General features: G+C 41.9%; 1 protein-coding gene across 7 annotated transcripts in view; it reads left to right on the forward strand.

Annotated features, from left to right (window-relative positions):
- The window catches only part of HNRNPAB (heterogeneous nuclear ribonucleoprotein A/B), a 62,088-nt gene that overhangs the window by 25,698 nt on the left and 19,065 nt on the right, over nucleotides 1-17,325 (forward strand). For 5 of the 7 annotated variants that reach the window (XM_033926817.1, XM_033926823.1, XM_033926820.1 and 2 more), the window contains exons 5-8: nucleotides 2,678-2,809; nucleotides 15,745-15,871; nucleotides 16,042-16,197; nucleotides 16,282-16,965. In XM_033926817.1, coding sequence (XP_033782708.1) covers nucleotides 2,678-2,809; nucleotides 15,745-15,871; nucleotides 16,042-16,197; nucleotides 16,282-16,352 — 486 coding nt within the window. In that variant the 3' untranslated portion in view covers nucleotides 16,353-16,965. Of the gene's footprint in view, nucleotides 1-2,677; nucleotides 2,810-15,744; nucleotides 15,872-16,041; nucleotides 16,198-16,281; nucleotides 16,966-17,325 lie in introns of those variants that run through there. The other 2 variants (XM_033926822.1, XM_033926821.1) reach the window with 2 other exon arrangements.

A 17,325-nucleotide genomic window follows, 5' to 3' on the forward strand; every position in this document is an offset into this window, starting at 1 on the left:
CTTGACAGCTTGGTACCTGTCCACATAACAGACTCTTCTCGATTTTCTCAGTCTGTTCAAGAAATTTTACTTGCTAACATAAAGCCGTCCACTCGTCAATGTTACGGCCAGAAATGGACTAGATTTTCTGCTTGGTGTTCCACACGTCAGCTGCAACCAATGTCTTCCTCCTTAGCATCCGTTCTGGACTATTTGCTTCACTTGTCACAATCTGGACTTCAATCTACATCTATTCGAGTCCATCTCAGTGCTATTGCTGCTTTTCATCAGCCTCTGGAAGGGAAACCTCTCTCTGCACATCCCATGGTTTCTCGCTTTATGAAAGGACTTTTTAATCTTCATCCACCACTTAAACCGCCTCCAGTGGTTTGGGATCTTAATATTGTTTTGGCTCAACTGATGAAACCTCCTTTTAAACCATTTGACAAAGCTCATCTCAAATATCTCACTTGGAAAGCTGTATTTTTGATTGCCCTCACTTCTGCTCGACGAGTCAGTGAGCTACAAGCGTTGGTTTCGGACCCACCTTTCACAGTCTTTCACCATGACAAGGTGGTCCTCCGTACTCATCTCAAATTCTTACCTAAAGTGGTTTCAGAATTTCACATCAATCAATCTATTGTTCTGCCAGTATTTTTTTCCAAAATCTCATTCTCACCAGGGAGAAGCGGCACTTCATACTTTGGACTGCAAACGTGCCTTGGCTTTCTACCTCCAACGCACTCAACCTCATAGAACATCGCCTCAACTTTTCATCTCTTTTGATCTGAATAAGTTGGGACGCCCTATCTCCAACTGGATGGCTGCTTGCATCTCTTTCTGCTATGCTCAGGCTGGTCTTCCTCTGCAAGGTCGGGTGACGGGCCACAAAGTTCGAGCTATGGCGGCGTCGGTAGCTTTCCTCAGATCAACTCCTATTGAGGAAATTTGCAAGGCTGCCACTTGGTCCTCAGTTCATACTTTCACCTCTCATTACTGTCTGGATACTTTATCCAGGAGGGATGGCCATTTTGGCCAATCTGTTTTGCAAAATCTTTTTTCTTAAACTGCCAACTCCCCCTCCATCCCCTTTTGCTTAGCTTGGAGGTCACCCATGTGTGAGAAAATGCTGCCTGCTTGTCCTGGGATAAAGCACAGTTACTTACCGTAACAGTTGTTATCCAGGGCAGTAGGCAGATATTCTCACAACCCTCCCACCTCCCCTGGTTGGCTTTTTGGCTAGGTATCTGAACTGAGGATCCTCACAGGAGATGCGCTCCCTAGTTTGGGCGGGAAGGCACGTGCGCATGCGCGGTGCAGTCGAAAGATCAAGATCTTCAAGCAAGTTTGCTTTTGAGGCTGTCCGCTGCGGGGCTCCGTCGGTGACGTCACCCATGTGTGAGAATATCTGCCTGCTGTCCCTGGATAACTGTTACGGTAAGTAACTGCTTTTTTAAATGAGGCTCGGGCAATAAAAAAACTCCAAAGATTTGGCTGTAGAATTGAAAAAGTATGGTTTTATGGCAAGATTAACGTTAAAGAAACTTTATAATATGCTTTGCGATTAAAGTATCTGTTAGGCTGATAAGAGCGCTAGTGGATTTTTTTTTTTTTTTCAAGCATAAAGGAACGGACATTTCTCAGAAAAAGGGGGGGGTACAGCTAGATGGTCTTAAGGGAGCATCTGCTTCAGTTTCACTATTTCAGAGAACTTAAACGTATAGTGGAGTCTTGAGAATAGTCCATGGTGGGCAGATAGAGCATCCCCAGTAGTCTGGGTCTTTTGAAATTGGATTTCTGGTCTTTGGCTGAGATCTCAGTTTAGTATAACAATACATGCTACGATGCCTGGGGCAAACACATACCTGGATAACATATAGGCAGAGTTGAGTTTGAGATAATTAGGGAAAAGATAGTGAAGACATTTGGTTTATTCACAAGTGTTCTGATTACAGACCAGTTTGCTGCATACTGTTAAGTCTGGGTTCCACAAGGGTCCTCACATAGACACTGTTCTGGTGGACAGTGCTTTTTGTGTGCAGAGCTGGGCAGAACTCAGTGGGATCAAGTGCTAGCATCAGCACTGGCGTAGATGTCAAGAAGTTGATAGTGGTACAAGATCCAGATTCTTAAGGGCTGTTGCTGATTAGGAATTAAAATGGGGAAGAGAGTACTACCGAGGGGGAGGGGGAGAGTTGAGTTATGGTGGAACACAAAATAGAGTAGTAGGTGAAAGCTGAAAGATAAGGATCCAAGCTCACTCTCCTCCATTAATGATAAAAACAGCTCATTTGGAGGGTGGAGGATGTACCCAATAGAAAGACCTGCTTGCCTGATCCTCCCCCCCCACACACACGCAAGCACAAATAAAAGACCAAATATATGCTGTTTTTTAAGGACACAAGGTCTTTCTATTGGGGGGGGGGGAGAGCTCCCTTATTTCTAGGAAATTACTCTTGAGTTTCTCAGGGATCCATGGAAAATACAGAGCATATGTACACCCCATAAAAATTGCAAAGATTTCTGGTTTCATTTTTGAGGGGGCTGCATTTCTAGTCTCTCTTAGCTCATTTGTAGTCTTTTCAGTGTTCATGTAAACTTTATTTAATTAGTTCCATTATAAAACCTGCAAGGCTGTTTTATGGGGAGAAATGTGAATATACACACATGTATCCTGAATGCAGTTTATAATTTTTAGATTGAAGCAATTGAACTGCCAATGGACCCAAAAACCAACAAGAGGAGAGGTTTTGTGTTCATAACTTTCAAGGAAGAAGATCCGGTCAAGAAGATCCTCGAAAAGAAATACCACAATGTTAGCGGTAGCAAGGTATGAACATATATAAATTAAATGCAATCTTCTATTTTTTAATTTGTGATTCCAAAATGCCATTTTTCTACATTCAGTCCTTTTTCAATTATCGGGCAATAACTATTATATATCTGCAGCTAAAAGACTAGATTTAGTAAGCTGCCTTTTAAAGGAAGCTTACAGTTCGAAGATCTAGAGAAGTTGGTAAAGACTGAGTTTTTATCAACTTTTCTAGATCTTCAAACAAACTAGATGCCTAGGTTACTTCAAGATTGGTCTATGTCCTCTGTAACTAGATGGTTCTCTGGCAGAGGGTGTTTTTACAGAGGCTGTACTGAGAGTGAGAGTTCCCATTGGAAGGCAGGTTCTTCAAGGTTTCCACAGACACAAGAGGGTTCTCTGCATTCACAGCAGGGAATTCCACAGGTATACAATGAAGGGGGGGTGTTGACAGACCCAAATAACCACGGATTCCCAAGACATTTTAGAATCCCCATGTAGCTGTTGTCTAAAGATAATAGCAATTAACAACCTTAACAAGACATTTATTTGCAAGTGATTGTTCCAGTACTGCCTCAGAAGGAAAGGACTGGATGCTAGTCAGTTTACTTCATAGTTCCAAAGAAGGAAGGGAAGTTTTTGGCCTATTCTAGATCAAGCTCTGTTAACATGTTTTTATGAATAGCAGGTTTTTGAATAGAGACATTGAAGTCCAGTGGTTCAAAAAGGGGAGTTTCTTAACTTAGATCTGACAGAAGCCTATCTTTATATCCAAATCAGACAATCTCATCAGCAGTATCTTTCATTTGCACTATTAAGTCAACATTTCCAATTTTGAGCTCTTATGTTTAGCCTTTCCACAGCTCAGATGTCAGAAATTATGGTAGTTGTGGCTGCTGCTCTGCACAAAGAAGAGATTTTAGTTCATCCTTATTTGGGCAATTGGTTAATTTGTGAGCAGTCACAAGAAGAGAGCGAAGCAGATTACAAACTGAAACTACTCGAAAATAACAAAGTCCCAACCATAACCAATATAGAAATCAATTTGATCAATTATCCCATTCAAACCACCTTAAAACTACTGGGAATGGCTATAGATAGATGCTGCACCATGCAACTACAAATAAACAAAACGATACAGAAATCTTTTGCAGTTATGAGAAACCTAAGACAAGTCCGAAAATTCTTCGAAAGAACACAATTCCAGCTCATAGTTCAATCCCTAATCCTAGGTCTACTGGATTAATGCAACATCCTCTACTTCCCCTGCAACAATGACTAAACTACAGACAATCCAAAATACAGCTCCAAGACTCATCTCATTGAGGAAACACGACCATATTACAGAAGCATACATCAACTCACATTGACTACCAATTCAAGAAAGAATACTATTTAAATTCTACTGCATGCTATTTAAATCTTTAAACGGAGATGACCCAACCTACCTGAACAACCGTCTTATCCAAACAACCTCAACCAGACATAGAAAAACACACACCCTCCAATCAAAGAAATCAAACAGAAAGAACTATACGAAGGCCTTCTAGCCACTCAAGCAGCAAAACTAGATAACCAAATCTCCAACCTACTGATAACCACCCCAGACTACAAGATGTTCAGAAAAGAAATAAACTATATTCTTCATGAAATCCCTGAAACAGTCTTAACATCACAATTACCTTCCTCCCACCTACTTCCTACTTCACAGATTCTACCTGTTCTACTCCTTACCTCCTCTAGAAATCACCAGTGATCTTCCATTGTAACCCACCGTTTAACTCTTTTGTAATCCGCCTTGAACCGCAAGGTAATAGCGGAATAGAAATCTCATAATTTAATGTAATTTAGTTTCTGACAGATTTGGGTAGCAAACTTTTCCAAAAGTAGTGTTGTTCCTTCTCACTCTGGAATATTTGGATGCTAGGTTTGACATTGTCTAGGCCAGTGGTTCCCAATCCTGTCCTGGAGGACCACCAGGCCAATCTGGTTTTCAGGCTAGTCCTAATGAATATGCATGAGAGAGATTTGCATATAATGGAAGTGACAGATATGCAAATCTGCTCTATGCATATTCATTAGGGCGATCCTGAAAACCTGATTGGCCTGGTGGTCCTCCAGGACAGGGTTGAGGACCACTGGTCTAGGCAGTGTTTCTACCTCTCAAAAGAATGAGATTAGTTGCAGATCAGAAATTTCTTGACTCTCAAATAAAAATATCTATAGGTTTTGGTATTGATGGCATCGACCCTAGGTTTAGGGCCATGTGCCAGGATACACATGTTGGTTATATTCTTATATAGTCTTATATTCTGCCGAATCTTCTCAAACGGAGTTCTAGAAGGGTTACAAGCAGCATATCACTACAAAGCAATTAAGGAGAAATTAGGTTCTTACCTGCTAATTTTCTGACTCTCAAGACCGGTACAGTTCACTGATGGGTATTAGCTCACTATGACTTGCAGGTGGAGACTGAGACACAACCTTTTGGCTGTAATACAAGTAGCTGTGCTTCCCTGTAACCTAACCAGTTTGCCGAATAGCCAAGTAGAACTAAGAAGTGTTAATTATAACAGTAACAGCATTCTTAATAGGAGTAGCAACTAACATAGATCAAGATTTGTTGGAAATTGCATAGAAAACATCCCCACAGCTACACTAGCTGCTGTTCTTTTCAATCTCCCTGACCCTAAAAAAATACTAGAACCTGCAGAAAAATTCACACTCAAGAAATCCTTCAAGAACAGACAGATCAAAAGACAGGGTGGGGACTGTACTGATCTGGAGAGTCTAAAAGAAAGAAAATTAGGTAAGAACCTAATTTCTCCTTTAGCATTTCTCCAGACCGGTACAGTTCACTGATGGGACATACCAACGCAGTAGACCCTCGGAGGGCTGCCACCAGAACACGCTTTCTGAATACCACGTCCCAGCGCACCTGAACGTCCACACAGTAGTGTTGCACAAAGGAATGCAGAGAGAACCAAACTGCGGCTTTACAGATATCCACTGGAGGCACCAGAGAATGTTCCGGCCTTCTGTGTCCTTGGACGCCAAGAAGACCTTTGACTGCATAGAGTGGTCCTTTATGTATCGGGCCATGCACTGGTTTGGTGTTGGACCTCTTTATCTAGATGGTCCTTACCTTGTATAGTTCCTTAACTGCTAGGCTTTATATTAACAATGGTCTTACAGAACATTTCACTCTGGAGCATGGGGTTCGCCCTTGTCTCCGTTGTCATTTATTGCTGGCAATTCAGCAGACGGCGGAGATACAAGGGATTCCTTATGCGGATCGAACGTACAACGTTTCAGCTTATGCTGATTATTTTGTTCATCTGTCCCATCCAGAGCAGACTTCTGACTTTGCTTCAGTTGATAGTTAGCTTCAGATTTTTTCCATGTATAAGATCAACTGGAGCAAATCTGAGGTTCTCCCGTTGAGTGTTCAGTGAAAGCTTTAATAGATCCCTATCCTTTCTTAAGGAAGGAAGAAGGTATATCTTTATTTTATTCACTTTTCTATACCATTCTCCCAGGGGAGCTTGGAGCGGTTTACATGGAATTTATTCAGGTACTCAAGCATCTGTTCTGGCAGGCTCACAATCTGTCTAATGTACCTGGAGGGATTAAATGTTGATCCAGTGGATGTTGGAGGAGACCATGCTCACGAATGAAAATCGCTTATTGGCTATTGTTAGATGTGTGAGCGATGGAACCCGTTGCATCTTTCTTGGTGGGGGAGGGTACACACTGTTAAGATGACTGCGCCTGTAGTTTGCTATCAAATGAGTGTGCTATCGGTATTTTTCCAGCTTTCTTCTACAAACAGCTTAATAGAATCCTCATGGGAGTTTTATGGGTGGGCAAGATCCCTAGAATAGTTTTAGCATCTTTGCAATTTTTGGGAGGTATTAATTTTTCCGAATTTCTATTTGTACCATTATGCTTGCATTTTGTGACAGGGCATGTATTAGATCCTGCCTGAATTGTATGATTTACCTGATTGGCAAACTCTGGAAATTCAACTTATGGCTCCACTAAGTTTAACACACAAAATATAAGGGACCTTGTTTCTTCAATCTGTATATATCACTCCCTAGAATTTATAAGGGTAGTATGATTTTTCATTCCATCTGGAGGGCTTTAAGATTCTTGGATGGTTTATTGCTCACTCCTACCAGGAAAACAATGCAGTTGTCCTTGTGGCTCAATCCCCCAAATACTTGTTGATGGTTCCAAGATCTTATGGAAAAGCTGGTTGCAGGCTGGCATCCGAACTGTGAATGATGTTTGCAACCCGGGACGACTGTCCTCGTTTCTGCATTTACAACAAACCTTTGGTTTGCCTTTCTACAATGCTTCAAATGGCTGCAATTATGATATGCTATAAAGGCAGGAATTTCTGAATGTGTGCTTTCGTGTAGCGTTTCAGGGTCATGAGGCTGTCACCTGGTACCGGTTATTGCGTAAGCAGATGCCACAACACATTTGGGTCGGCCTTCATGACATCTGGAACCAGGAACTGCAATGTACCTTTTCCATCATACAATGGACTAGATTATGGAGCTACAGGGTCCGCTGTATGGCTTCAGTCTTCTTGAGGCAAACTCTGTACTTGTACAGAGTATATTGGACCCCAGTGAGTTTGCAAAAGTTAGATGTGTCTGATCGAACAGTTCAAGAATCTGGGAAGGAAGTTGAAGATGAGGACTCAGAAGATAGCGTTTTCAGAGATCCTACCAGTACCAAGGGCAGATGTGAAAAGGCAGACGGAGCAGCAATTAATAAATGCATGGATGAGGAGATGGTGTGAGGAAAAACGATTCCACTTCGTGAGAAACTGGACAACATTTTGGGGCAAGAACAAGCTCTTCAGGAGAGATGGACTACACCTGAGCACGGTGGGAACTAGACTTCTAGCAAACAACATCAGAAGAGGAATAGAGCAGGCTTTATAGACTAAGAAGAAGGGGAAAGCCGACAGTCGATCAGGTGTCGATGATTCGGAAGAAGGTATCCCAAGAAGATACTGAGTGGGAAAAATGCTGGGAAGACACAACAAGCAAACAACAAGAGTTAATGGAACAAGAGAATGATAAGAATGTAGCATAGGGGGAAAACAAAGTGGGCATAGAACAAGAGTTGACAGGACAAGAAGAGGATGATAAGAACGCACAATAGGAAAAGAAAATGAAGACAAGAAAATACCAGGACTTAAATTGCATGTATACTAACACAAAGAGCCTAAGGAACAAAATGGGAGAACTAGAAGTCATGGCCAAAAAAAAGAACCTAGACATCATTGGGGTCTCTGAAACATGGTGGAATGAAGAAAACAAATGGGACATAGTATTGCTGGGGTATAAACTCTATCACAAAGACAGGTCAGATCAGAAAGGAGGAGGAATAGCCCTATACATAATGTTGTATTTGTTGTTGTTTGCATCAATAAAAATTGTTTGAATTTAAAGGATAACATTCACTCGATCAGAGTGGACACAGCGGCGACAACCGACAAATTGGAATCACTATGGGTTAAAATACCCAGGAGGGTTATATAAAAAAAAAAATACCAGGAGGGAATGGGCCCAAGATAAAGATGGGCCTGTACTATCGTCCACCTGGGCAAACCAAAGTAAACGATGAATAAATGGTAGCCGAGATGAGGCGAGAATGCAAAAATGGTAACACCATTGTTATGGGAAACTTCAACTACCCCGGGATAGACTGGAGTCTTGGATGCTCAAAATGCGCTAGGGAAACCAGATTCCTGGAGGCTATACAAGACTGCTTCATGGAGCAGCTTCTCAAAGCCAACAAGGGGGGAATGCCACTCTGGACCTAATCCTCAACGGGCTAAGAGGACCTGCAAAGGAAGTGGAAGTAGTGGGACCTTTAAGAAATAGCGATCACAAAGTCAAAGTAGGAACATCAAAGGGGAAGAGAACCACAGTGATGACTTTAAACTTCAAGAAAGGGAAGTATGAAGCAATGAGAGTAATGGTAAGAAAGAAGCTTAGAAACAGCTCAAAGAAATCGCAGACGGTGGAGCAAGTCTGGTCTTTATTTAAGGACTTCGTGAGCGAAGCGCAAAATCTGTATATCCCAGATTTAGAAAAGGATGCAAGAAGAACCGAACAAAAGACCCGACTTGGATAACTAAAGAAGTGAAGAAAGCGATAGAAAAAGGACAAAACTGGGGAAAACTGGAAAGAGCACAGGAAGCATCGAAAAGAATGTCACTGAGTGATTAGAAGAGCAAAAAGAGAATACGAAGAGAGGCTAGCCAGGGAAGCACGAAATTTCAAACCGTTCTTCAGATATGTTAAAGGGAAGCAGCTGGCAAGGGAGGAGGTGGGACCGCTGGATGAAGGAGATAGAAGGGAGTGGTGAAGGAGGAAAAAGAAGTGCGGATAGACTAAACAGGTTCTTTTCGTCACTATTTACAAGAGAGGACACATCCAACGTGCCGGAACCTGAAAAAATCTTCAAAGAGATCAAGCAGAAAAATTAACATCCTTGGAGATAAGCTTCGAAGATGTACTCAAGCAGATAGATTAAAAACTGACAAATCTCCGGGCCCGGACGGAATCCACCCTAGAGTACTGAAAGAACTAAAGGAAGAAGTAACAGAATTACTACAGCAGGTTTATAATCTATCCCTAAAAACAGGGGTGATCCCTGAGGATTGGAAGATAGCAAATGTTACACCCATCTTTAAAAAAGGATCGAGAGGTGACCCGGGGAACTACAGACCGATAAGCCTGACTTCGGTCCCGGGGAAGATGGCAGAAGCGCTGATAAGACAGCATTGATAAGCATCTAGAAAGGAGCAAACTGATGAAAACAAGTCAACGCGACTTCTGCAAGGGAAGGTCGTGCCTAACGAACTTACTGCACTTCTTCAAAGGAATTAACAAACAAATGAACGAAGGGGCCCCCATAGACATCGTATACTTGGATTTTCAAAAAGCCTTCGACAAGGTACCCCATGAACGCCTACTACGGAAACTGAAGAACCATGGGGTGGAAGGAGATGTACATAGATGGATCAAAAATTGGCTGTCGGGCAGGAAGCAAAGGATAGGAGTGAAGGGCCACTACTCGGACTGGAGAAGGGTCACGAGTGGTGTTCTGCAGGGGTCGGTACTCGGACCACTGCTGTTCAATATATTTATTAATGACCTAGACACAGGGACAAAGTGTGAAGTTATAAAATCCGCAGATGACACACAACTTTTTAGTAGGGTTAGGACTAAGGAAGCTTGTGAAGATTTACAAAGGAACCTAAACAAACTGGGAGAGTGGGCAAATAAATGGTAGATGAAGTTTAATGTAGAGAAATGTAAAGTCTTACATGTAGGAAACAGAAACCCGATGTACAGCTATACGATGGGAGGGCTGGTAATGGGTGAAAGTAGCCAAGAGAAGGACTTAGGGGTACTAGTGGACAAAACAATGAAGCCATCGGCACAGTGCGCAGTGGCCTCTAAGAAGGCGAACAGAATGCTAGGTATTATCAAGAAAGGTGTTACAACCAGAACGAAGGACGTTATCCTGCCGTTGTATCGGGTGATGGTGCGCCCGCATCTGGAGTACTGCGTCCAATATTGGTCGCTGTACCTTAAGAAGGATATGGCGATGCTCGAGAGGATTCAGAAAAGAGCAACGCGCTTAATAAAAGGTATGGAAAACCTTTCATACGCTGAAATATTGGAGAAATTAGGGCTCTCTTCCCTAGAAAAACGGAGACTTAGAGGGGACATGATAGAGACTTACAATATCATGAGGGGCATGGAGAAGGACAGATTCGTCAAACTTTCGAAAACTACAAGAACGAGAGGACATTCGGAAAAATTGAGAGGGGACAGATTAAGAACCAATGCTAGGAAGTTCTTCTTCACCCAAAGGGTGGTGGACACCTGGAATGTGCTTCTAGAGGATGTGATAGGACAGAGTACGCTATTGGGTTTCAAGAAAGGATTAGATGATTTCCTGAAGGAAAACGGAATAGAAGGGTATAGCTAGAGGATTATAATACAGGTTCTGGACCTGATGGGCCGCCACGTGAGTGGACTGCTGGGCGCGATGGACCTCTGGTCTGACCCAGCAGAGGCACTGCTTATGTCCTTATATCTTGCTCCAATTGCTGCTGGCATTGCATGCTGGAGGCTGGTACATTGGACCATCATATGTTTCACTGTCCTTCGATAGTCTTTCTGGCAATCATTTGGAGTAAAATCTTGCTCAATCTCAAGACCAAATTACCAATTTCGTACGGAATTGTGATGTTTGGTACATTTCTGCTCTCTGTCCACTCAAGGATCATAAAGTTAGAGTGCCTTTCTGGATTTGTTACTACTGTAAGCTATCTGTTTTGCACTCTTCTGTAAGTCACTACTTTTGTAAAATCAATAAAGTTTTGAATAAAAAAGAGGTTCTGCTTGAAGAGAAACCTAGAGATCCTTAAGCAAATGATGCTTAAACTTGCGGGACCGTTAATTTAAGGCTGATTTACTGGTACAATGATTTGACATCTGTCTTTGGTGCAGGAAACTGCTAGCTACTGTCCTAATTTGTATATCATCGGTTGCATAAGCTTTCAAGTTTTATTAAAATTTGATATCGCCTATTCCAAGGTTTCTAGGCAAAATATAAAATTAAAAACTGAATCATGATAAAATACATAAACATAGTTTTGGGTTTACCAAATGTACAGGAACATTGGGGTAGGCGGGGAGGAACTACATTTGTTAAAAGAAAAGATAACACTCAAGGTGAGACTTAATTCGGGTGGCAAAGCATTCCATAGCTGAGGACCTGTGACAGAGAAAATTTCCAAATGTCTAATACCGATAATTTTTAAAGATGGTATGGTTAATAAATGCTGATTGGTAGATCGAAGCGCACTCAGTGGGTTATATGGTATTAATAGATTATAAATGAATTCGGATGTTTTTACATTAATTGTTTTATGTACTAACAGACAACGTATAGGCAATTCTATGTGCGACGGGAGATAATGAGCTTTCTTTAAAAGTGGTGAAATGTGATATTTTTTGGCATTTGATATTTTTATTGCCATGTTTTGTATTATTTGAAGGTGCCTTCAAGTTTATTTAACATTTGATTAATTCAAAGCGATGTATATAGATTTACAACGTTCAGGGGAACAAATACATTTAGCTTAGACATGATGCATAGGACAAGCGCTATTGAAGGGAAAAATGGGGAAGGAAATACAATTTTTGATAGAAAGAAAGACAAATAGGGCTTAAATGACTAGGAGGAAACAATCTAGTGCATTAGCAATCAAAATCCTTATTTTTGTTACTCCTTTTAACAGTGAATTGCAAGAGTCTAATTTTGATATTACTAGTGCGTGAATTGAGATATTTAGGGATTTTGGCTCCGATAATTTTGAAATCGATTGGTTTAATTGAAGCTAGGGCCTTTCAAAGGGGTATGTATAGAACGTTTTGGCAAGGTAGTGCAATAGGTGTGTTCTCAACTGTAGGGTATTCTCCCCATGCTTGCGAGCTGTGCAGAAGGAATCCACTCCAGGTTTTCAATTCTTCCTCCAGAGGGCTCTACTGTCCCCTTCAGGTTTTCCTTTTGCACACGAGCTGGAAGGATTCTCTGTTCTGCTCTCTATTTTCTCTTTCTGTGTTTTTTCACATTTTTTGCAGCTTTTGGTGCTTTTAACTCACCTTGGGCAGGTCACTTGGCATTCCATTGCACCAGATACAAAATTTAGATTGTGAGTCTACTAGGTACAGCGATAGTACCTGCATATAATGTGTACAGTGCTGCATATGCCTAGTAGCACTATAGAAATTATTAATATTAGTAGTAGTAAAGAGCTCTCCAGATCAAGAGGAAAGCTCTACTTGTGTGGAGAAGAAGTACACTTGAAGTCTGCAGCTGACGGGCCAAACCCTCTGTGGTACCTATTAGCCAGCCTACAGAAAATTTTTGTGGTGCTTGAGTTTCGATCCTCTAGAAGCTTTACTCACCTACTGGGTCGTAGGAGATAGAGCACACTATTAGGTATCCACAGGGGGCCTCCCTCCCCCTCTTGAATATGCACAGGTCAGGGGTTGAGATCAGTCAGGCTTTGGTTCAACTGGCAGCCTGGTTTTAAGGGTGTCTGCCCCTCCCTTTAAGGTCCCCTTTCTCTAAAATCTGTGGAGAGCTTATTTGGATGGCTAAGATCTCTGGGAGATCTGGCAGCGACCCAGGAGGTGCATGAGGGAGCTTGGGCTTTCAGAGTACACGTGTCTCAGTATCAGAGGTTGGCCAGGATCCAGTGGACGTTTTGGATAGAGACTCAGAGGATGATGGGCCTCTATCTGTATGCCTTTTCTGTCGCAGAGCAAGTTCATCCTGCTGGAGGTCATGCACTGATGGCCCTCAACTAGGGGGATGACACCATGGTGTGCTGGCTGTTCAAGTCTTCAGCTCTGTTAGAGCTCATTACCAACTCCCTGCGGGAGTCACGGCTAAATTCCAAGCAGGCCCTGTCTGCTCTATCCTGAGTGGAGTGCAAACTCAGTCCACATTTTTTCCTTGTCATCCTGATACGAGTGTTAGTCACAGAGCATTGGGATGCTCCTGAAAGCTCATTTAAAGATAGTCAAGACAATGGCTCTGCTTTATCTGATGGCACATGAGTGTTAGATGTTTGCTTAGCCCAAGGGGGGTTCCTTGATAGTGCAAGTAACCAAACACATGTCTCTGCCAAGATATGCAGGATCAGAGTGGCTGTGGTCCTGAAAAGCCAGTTTGAAGTGCTGGCCTTAGGAATCAAAGTGACTACAACGGCTGCTTTTGTGGCATGTGCTATCATACCAGATTGCATGAGCTTACACTGTTGGAGAGTAAGCCTTTGCCACATCTATTAACAGATGTGGATTATGTGGCTGATGCCTTTTATGACATTAGTTGTTAGCAAAGTCTGCTTATTTTATCTCAGCCCAAAGAATGCTCTGGAGCTAGAGAAAGACGCGGGGGGAAAATATTGTCCCCTTCCTCGTCAGCTCGATCCCCGCCTCGTCTCATATAAACCATCTGATACCATCTGCACAAGCCTCAAATAGTTTTATACTGAACTTATTTTATTAAAGTATAAAAAAGAACCAATTCTATACAATTGTCATTTTATAAATCAGAGCTCTAGCTGCTAAACTAGAGGAACATAAGAATAGCCTTACTGGGTCAGACCAATGGTCTATCAAGCCCAGTAGCCCATTTTCACGGTGGCCAATCCAGGTTACTAGTACCTGGCCAAAACCCAGAGTAGCAACATTCCTTGCTACCAATCCAGGGTAAGCAGAGGCTTCCCCCATGTCTTAATAAGACTATGGACTTTTCTTCCAGGAATTTGTCCAAATCTTTCTTAAACCAGCTACACTATCTGCTTTTACTACAATAGATGCCAGCCTGTTCTGCTGGGGAGGATATTGCAATGAGCACCCAATCCAGGGGCAGTGGTCGGCTGCCCAGAGAATGTAGTCTGTCGACAGGCTTGCGTTTTGGGCCATTTGATTGACATTACAGAAGCTGGAGAAGAGTCTGGAGGGACAAGGCAGTTGGAGTCTTCTCAGACAGTGCTACAGCGGTGGCATATGTTGATTACCAAGGAGGCACCAATATGCCCAGCTGCATCTAGAGGTCCATTGTTCTGATGGGCAGTGCTCCACTTTCAAGCTATTTCCACACCGATAGCGGGAGTGGACAATGTCCAGACCAAGTACTTCAGCAGGCAGACATTAGACCCAATAGAGTAGATGTTATCTGCAAAAGTGTTCCAAACCATTGTTTGTCGCTGGGGCTGCCCAACTTTCGACCCGATGGCTACGGTGCGCAACATGACACCCTGGTCCAGCCATGGCAAAGAATGAGCTCTTGTATGTTTTCTCCATGGCCTTTGATAGAGTGGATATTACACAATATAGCAAGCCACCCATGGAGAGTGGTACTTGTGGCACCAGATTGGCCATGCCATATGTGGTATATGGACTTGGTACGTTATTCAGAGGGACAGAAGTCTTGGACTTACAGGTACATCCCAATCTTCTCTCTCAGGGCCCAGGGTCATAAGATCCAGGTCACTTTGGTTTTATGGCATGGTTCTTTAAATGCGTGACATTAAGAGCACAAAGGATATTCAAAGGTATACTGCCACTTCTCAGAGCGGGTCTGCTTATGCTAAGGCATAGGTAACATTTCAACATTGGTGCATGAAAGAAAAGATGGAATTGTTTTAGTGCTCCATTATCACTAGTGCTGGTTTTTGTCCAAGCAAGTCTCAACAAAAGCCTTGCAGTGGTGTCAAACTGAGGGGGGCAGCAGAGCCCTCTGGAGGAGTTAAAAATTGCATGGCTTATGAGCATGGGGAGAATACCTTATAGTCCAGAATGACACACCTATCTACTAGAAAAGTTATTAGCAAGGTAAGAACCTAATCCCTTTATAAGCATTCCTAAGTTAGGGCTTTTTAAAGGAATATGTACAGAATGTTTTGGTAAGGTACTGTGATTATTTAGCGTCTGCAAATCTCTATTTACAGCTGCATTTCAGGTAACGAAGCCAGGAACTTAAATTGTTAACGTCGGTGATTCTAAACCTCATCCTTGGGACACAGCCAGCCTTTCTGGATTTCAGAGCACCCACAATGAATACGCATGAGATGTTTGCATGCACTTTTAAGTTAACGTGTATTCATTGTGGGTATCCTGAAAACCTGACTGGCTGGCACTCTTAAACTGGGAGCCCATATATTAAACTGAGAGGAGTCTTATAACTGCTTTTTCATGGTTAAAAATTTGATTGTAATTGAATGCAGTAGTTGATCCAGGCCGTTTAAAGAGCAGCAAATGTATTAAACACTTGATTGACTGTGCTGAAGCTGTTTCTTGTGCATTAACTGCATTTCTTTCTCCCTACAGTGTGAAATTAAAGTAGCACAGCCAAAGGAAGTTTACCAGCAGCAGCAGTATGGTGGTGGCAGTGGTGGCAGAGGCACTGGTTTTGGAGGAAGAGGCCGAGGTGGAAGAGGAGGTGGTAGTAAGCTAGGTCTGTAGCCAGAGCAGAAGATGGTAGAGACCTGGCTTCTCCAGATGTCTAAGCATACATAAAACCTAAATTGAATAGCCAATTATCTTCCTCTTAAAATTCTAAAACTTAATGGTCTAATTGTACAAACTAGAATTTTACTTAAATGACCTTTTTGTGGCTCTTTGCAGCTCAAAACCAAAGTTGGAATCAAGGTTACAGCAACTATTGGAGCCAGGGCTATGGGAATCAAGGATATGGCTATGGGCAGCAGGGCTATGGTGGCTATGGAGGCTATGACTATACTGGATATGGGTATTATGGATATGGACCAGGATATGATTACAGTAAGTAGAAAGAAAACTGTAATGTTAAAAGTGAACAGAATGTGTGCAGCAGACAATTTTATTGCAATGGGCTTCTTGTTTCAGGTCAGGGCAGTGCAAGTTATGGAAAAACTCCAAGACGTGGAGGCCACCAGAACAATTATAAGCCATATTGAACAAAACTTCTTCAGGTATGCAGTGGCACGCTCAGTATTTTACAAAACTGAACAGGTTTTGTAAACCACGCTGATAAGGGAATTATGTACCAAATCTAAATTTGTACAAATTTTATGGCCTGTTTTAAACATGCTTCATTGTAAAAAGGAAAGCCCCTTGGAAATGACATTTTTTAAAGTGTTATTACAGCTTGTCATAGGCTGCGTGTGGTGTTTAAATGCCAGTCTTGTAAGGAAGATATTAATTAATGATTTTATTAATAGGTTAAACAGATTTTGAGGGTCTGCTTAAAGCTGCAGCTCAGCATCTAGGGACTGCCTCTTCTTGGAATTAAGTATGGACTCTGCATTACTCCACTTGTACAGAATAAAATGCATCTTAGGGAACCAGTGTCACTTTTTCCACCTTTTTTTATTTTGTATTGTTTTGTGTCATACATTTCCTGTAATGGAAGTGTTAATTTTACTGTACTTTTTGGTACCTTTTTGGAACTTAATGTATTGTAAGGTATTTTACATGTGTTCTGATTCACCATAACATGGATATTGAAGCTATCCTAGCTTTTGAAATAAAAACAAAAACAAAAAAAATTGAGCATCTAGTGTGATGTGGTATCATTGCATTTATTTGTGTCTGACTGTAGTATTTTAGTGTAGCATTTTTGTCATTTAATAAGCAGTGGATAAATTTACGTTGTAACTTATTTGGGGGTGTTTTTTTCTCATATGGAATTGATGGCTTGATAAGTGGTCTTGTACCAGAAGTCTGCTTAAAATATTTCTTGAGCAGTAAAGTCGGAGCTGGACAGCTTCAAATAAAGCAAAATGTATAAAATGTGAAATCTTACAAAAAATGGCCATACACTATAAGCCACTGTGCTTGCATACAACAACTTTGATTTCTGTGATGGCAGTTTCACAGTATAGCAAATACTATCCCATATGTCTCTAGTGAGGACATTGGTAAAGTGGC

This window comes from Geotrypetes seraphini, chromosome 18 (assembly GCF_902459505.1).
Source record: "Geotrypetes seraphini chromosome 18, aGeoSer1.1, whole genome shotgun sequence".
Taxonomy (NCBI): domain Eukaryota; kingdom Metazoa; phylum Chordata; class Amphibia; order Gymnophiona; family Dermophiidae; genus Geotrypetes; species Geotrypetes seraphini.